This window comes from Penaeus monodon, chromosome 33 (genome assembly GCF_015228065.2).
Source record: "Penaeus monodon isolate SGIC_2016 chromosome 33, NSTDA_Pmon_1, whole genome shotgun sequence".
NCBI classification, from domain to species: domain Eukaryota; kingdom Metazoa; phylum Arthropoda; class Malacostraca; order Decapoda; family Penaeidae; genus Penaeus; species Penaeus monodon.
In genome coordinates, this window is record NC_051418.1 from 15,726,607 (window position 1) to 15,731,712 (window position 5,106).

Genomic DNA, 5,106 nt, shown 5'->3' on the forward strand with positions numbered 1-5,106 from the left:
TTATTGGTACATCATACTAGTCCACAGGATAGGTAAGAATTTGAAAATAAAGTATTTCAGAAATCTTCTTACTATTCCTAACAGAGAACTTGTGCGAGACGTGGGAGCTGTTGGAGACATTGAAGCTGAGACTGAAGTTTTTCTTACAGGAATATGGCATTGATCACAGAGAATTTCCAGAGGAGGTCACGAAACACTTGCCACAGTTGCCATGGTCCATTCCTGCTGAGGTCAGTCTGAGCCTGTATTAGCTTGTGCATATTATCATTATTTATTTATCTATTCTTCTCTCTTACTCTGATTTAAAAAGACTATTTATGAGAGGCAGAAGCAAGGCATTAGGATTATTGTGTTGGCAAATTAACACTGACACAGCATTTTTATATGCATTTTGATAAAGATTGCAATGTCTTTTCTCAAAACAGGAGATAGCTGCTCGGACAGACTTACGAAATCAATGCATCTTCACCATTGACCCTTCAACAGCAAGGGACCTTGATGATGCTGTATCATGTGTTCCTCTAGAGAATGGGAACTTCCGAGTGGGAGTCCACATTGCAGATGTTAGTTACTTCATCCCAGAACAATCATCGTTGGACATAATGGCGTCACAAAGAGCCACAAGTATCTACCTCACTGAGAAAGTAAGTGAAATTAGTAAATGTTCGTGAGTTTAGAAGCAAATGTTTATAGTTTCATAGATATTGAGTAAATGAATTTAGAAGAAAAAATGTGTTCAAGTTCTTATTTAAAGAAAAACATTAACTAATTACAGTATTACAAGATATTTTGTTTTTTACCAGTGTTGAAGTAGTTTGAAATTGAAAGAAAGTAAGATGTTCCTATTATTCATTCTTAGATCTAAAAATTACAGCAATAACCTGTCAAATAAATTGTATGGATGCTTATTAGAGGAAGTTTTCAAAATTCATTAGTCTACCCAACAGTAGTTTCTCATGTTTTACTAAACCCACTGTTTTTGTTTTGCAGGTGATCCCTATGTTGCCGGAGGTCTTGTGTCAAAACCTCTGCTCACTGAACCCAGGTGAAGACGCCTGGCAGTTTTCAGTGATATGGGAACTTACACCAGATGCAAGATTTTAGGGGAATGGTTTGGTCGCACTGTTATCCATTCATGTGTTAAGCTGGCTTATGAACATGCGCAAGTATGATTGAGGAGCCACATCGACAGTGGACCAAGGAGGAGATTCCAGAGGTATTTTGTGGCTATTCAACCAGGGACATCAGCAAGTAGTTAACAACTTACAGTCATTAGCTGTGAAGTTGAGAGAAAGAAGGTTCAAGAATGGTGCCACTACGTTTAGATCAAGTGAAGATTTCTTTTAATCTTGATTGGGAAACAAAAATGCCCAATGGCTTTCATACACAGGAATTAAAGGAGAGTAATAGACTCATAGAAGAGTTTATGTTGCTTGCAAATATCACAGTTGCTCACAAGACTTATGAAGTCTTTCCTGATGTAGCATTGTTGAGACGTCATCCTCCTCCAATTTCAAATCCCATGAAGAATGTGGTTGACACTCTTGCAACAATGGGTATTATCTTGGACCCTACATCTTCAGGATCTCTGTTCGACTCGATTAATAAGTATGTTGGAAAGGATAAGTATAGTACTGCACGGCTACAAGTTATAACATCTATGTGCAGTAAACCAATGCAGTTTGCAAGATATTTTTGCACTGGGGTGCTTGGTGATGAAAGACTCTTTCATCATTATGCTCTGAATGTTCCCCTTTACACACATTTTACATCACCTATCCGTCGGTATGCAGATTTGATAGTTCACCGTTTGCTTGCAGCTGTAATTGATCCAGCTAGGTGCCGAAAACCAGAAATAACCAAGAAAGCCGTAAACAAGAAAGCTGAGCATTGCAATGACAGGAAACAGACTGCAAAGACTTTACAGGAAATAAGTAGTGAATTGTACATGGCACTTTTCATCAAACGGGCTGGAGAGATGGTGGAGGAAGGCATGGTGATGGCTATTTTAGATCATAGCTTTGATGTTTTGGTGTTAAACATTGGAATGGTAAAGAGAGTTTACACAGACAAGCTTCCACTTCTGAACATAAAACATGTCAAGTCAAAAGGAAAAAGTTCATTAACCTTGTACTGGGGAGCAGATGAACATGGGAAGACCACGGAGCAAAAACTTACTCTGTTTAGCTTAGTCACAGTCACCCTTACGCCTGTTGACGGAAATGCACTTAAGTTCAATGCCGTTTTAGTAAGACCATCCTAGTGGTAATTTTACATTGGCTTAGGGTCATGTTCTAAGGTTTTATTTTTTATTAGATTTATAATTGCTCTTGGTTTAAAACATTACAGAGGCAGTTTTATAGTGAGAACTAAACATTTTGTAATAGTTATCAACTTGTTTGGATAGATCTGTTTTGGAAATTTAGATATAGTAATGCTTTTATACATTTCACACAAGGATTTTGTATTGTTGATATAAGTTTTAGCATCTTGTGCTGTTATTCAACAACGGGTGTAAAATGAATTCATGCCCTCCCCATGTAAACAAAGTACCTGAAGGCAGATTCATGTGCTGCTTAAAAACTAAGCACTTATTTAAAATGGTCGCAATGTTTGGCATGAATGTTCGGTATAATTGGGGTTTGGTTTTGATTTTATAGCAAATGATTCGTCAGGTGATAAGCACTCCCACACCCTGTATGGGTATCTGTTGTTAGCACAAGATATGATGTTTTAATATGGCAGAGGTAGATAAGGAAAGAATAAGAGTTTATAATATAAACTGTTTTACATTTTAGGAGCTCTACTACTTCTAACTACTGTATAACACATCAACCTTTTAGTGTCAAGACAATATACTCTGCTTTTAGCTCTTGTCAGAAGGTACTTGCCGACCTCAGGTTGTGTTGAGGAAAAGAATATATATTATATATTTTGCATTTACCTCTTGTTATTTAGTACAGCTATGGAGAGTGGCTGTGCTGTATGTGTTAACAGCATTATAGAAATATTTTCGGCAATAGTTGGAGAAAACCCCCCTTGTATACCGATAAATATGCTCGTGTCAGTTTCTCAAGGGATTTTCATCTTGCATTGTTAGAATATACAGTTATGCTGGACTCTTTTTCATTTTTTGTGTTTCCATATAACAAAAAAATGTGATACTGCAACCTTTTTATAATAAAGTGGTCATGTCAATTGTGTTTTTCCCGCCTTTGTGCTGTGAACAAGAAATATTATGGAAAAAAAGATTACTTTATCTTCAAGATAATTTAGTACATTGACTTCATACCATGATATTTAAAATGAGTAAAAAATAAAGAGTAGAGCAGACAAGAAAAAGGGTCTTTCAATTAAGTAACAACAGGAAGTGAATGCTAAAAACCAAAAGGAAAAAAGTTATAGGTAAAGGAAAGCATAATAAATTACTAATCTATGGCTTTGGATACAGTCAATGGTCACCTTGTTACTACTTACCTTTAATTGCTAATAACATGTATACGTAGTTGACCACATATTACCAGGAATCTGGACCTTGTGTGGGAAAAATTGCAAAGAAAAAAAAGTGTTTCTCTATGTCGGGTGCACACAGTATATACACGAATGCATGCATACTACATGCGTATAAATAAATGAGAACACGTTTCGTCATGTCCTTGCTATTCCTGCAGAAGTGGCGATTAGTCCAGAATAAAGCTACGAATTAATTGGCCCTGCCATCACATGCATACCCATGCAACATAATAAACATTTAAAATGTTCCTAGATTCGCAAATTCACTGCCTTTTTTGTGTGGAAGCACTGAAAGACCGAAGATGAACCGGGATGGAAAAGGTTCCGTGAGATATTTATGTCTGCTTTTAGTGTTTCTGTTTGGTAATTATGATCATTTTTAGAAGTAAAAGTAACAAAGGGAGTGAAGGTAAAAGGTAAAGGGCCAGATAAGTTCATGTCAAGTAAATGATTTTCAAAGAAAAAAAAGTACTTTTCATTCATGTATATTCTGTGTTTGCTCAATTCATTCAAAATATGAAAAATGAAAATAAGCATTATTTTACATCCATTGGCCCTACGTTATGTGAATGTATAAAAGGCTTGGAATGTAGTGAATTTCAACTTAATGCTTCTTGCCTCAAACCAAAGGATAATAAATGGCAATGAAAACCACTTTCAAACTGATAGCTTTACATGAAATGAATATGTAGATATTGAAATGTGCAACATTCTGCAAATTGGTTATTTAGTGTGTATTTGTGTCCAAGTTACTCATTGTAACTGTGATGTCTTTTGAGAATATAATTGCATGTATGCGATACACATTTTCATGCATTTGATTGGTATTTGGCGCAATAGCATTTTTTTTTTAACAAGCATACGACCGATAGTCCTTGCTCTTGGATTAAGAGATTCATTTGACAAGAGAGACACCATCTGAAGAGTTGCAAAATGTTTTCTTGATGTACAGTCTAATGGAATTGTTTATGTTTGACAGATTGTCCAAGTATGAGCTTTTCCATGCTGATTCTTGTAGCTTCAAAGATTATCCATAATCTTCAGTGTCATTCCTTCTCTTGGAGAGGTACCCTTCTGCTTCTCCAGGTTCCTCCAGTGAAATCCCTTAGGTATTTATCTGGATTCCTCATCAGAACAGCCTATATCCTTTAAACTGCTTTTTTCACTACACCCATATAGAGCAAGGGTGCCAGCCCGCGGGACATTTGCTATTTCAATCTCAGTCAGCCGTTTTACATGATAAATTAAGCCAATACTTCGTTTTTGAAGATTATCTCTTAATATGAAAGAAGCGGCGGTTGGTGAGAATAGATGATTCCAGTTAAACCATACCTTAGAGTATATGATGCTTCGAATCAACTTCTGCATTTAAATTCTGTTGTTTTCATCGCCATTTACTCAGTAAGATACCGATACACTGTCGAAAGCATTATATTCCTAGCCTTCTGTGTTATGCCATTGCTATTATTTAATGGTAACATATGTATCTGGAACATATTGTGAGACCTTGCGTGTGTGAAACCCTCTTCTTGGCTTCAATCATTTTCGTGTCAGTAAAATCACTTCACTCTCGTTTCGTGAGAATAAAATCCA

At 36.3% G+C, this 5,106-nt stretch overlaps 1 protein-coding gene across 1 annotated transcript in view; it reads left to right on the forward strand.

Moving 5' to 3' along the window:
* The window catches only part of LOC119594273 (DIS3-like exonuclease 2), a 3,839-nt gene extending 641 nt beyond the window's left edge, over positions 1-3,198 (forward strand). Inside the window, 8 exon segments of the mRNA XM_037943337.1 lie at positions 28-32; positions 85-230; positions 426-644; positions 991-1,093; positions 1,096-1,164; positions 1,167-1,250; positions 1,253-1,314; positions 1,316-3,198. Of these exon segments, the coding sequence (XP_037799265.1) occupies positions 28-32; positions 85-230; positions 426-644; positions 991-1,093; positions 1,096-1,164; positions 1,167-1,250; positions 1,253-1,314; positions 1,316-2,263 (1,636 nt within the window). The 3' untranslated portion in view covers positions 2,264-3,198.
* Positions 3,199-5,106: the final 1,908 nt, after the last annotated feature.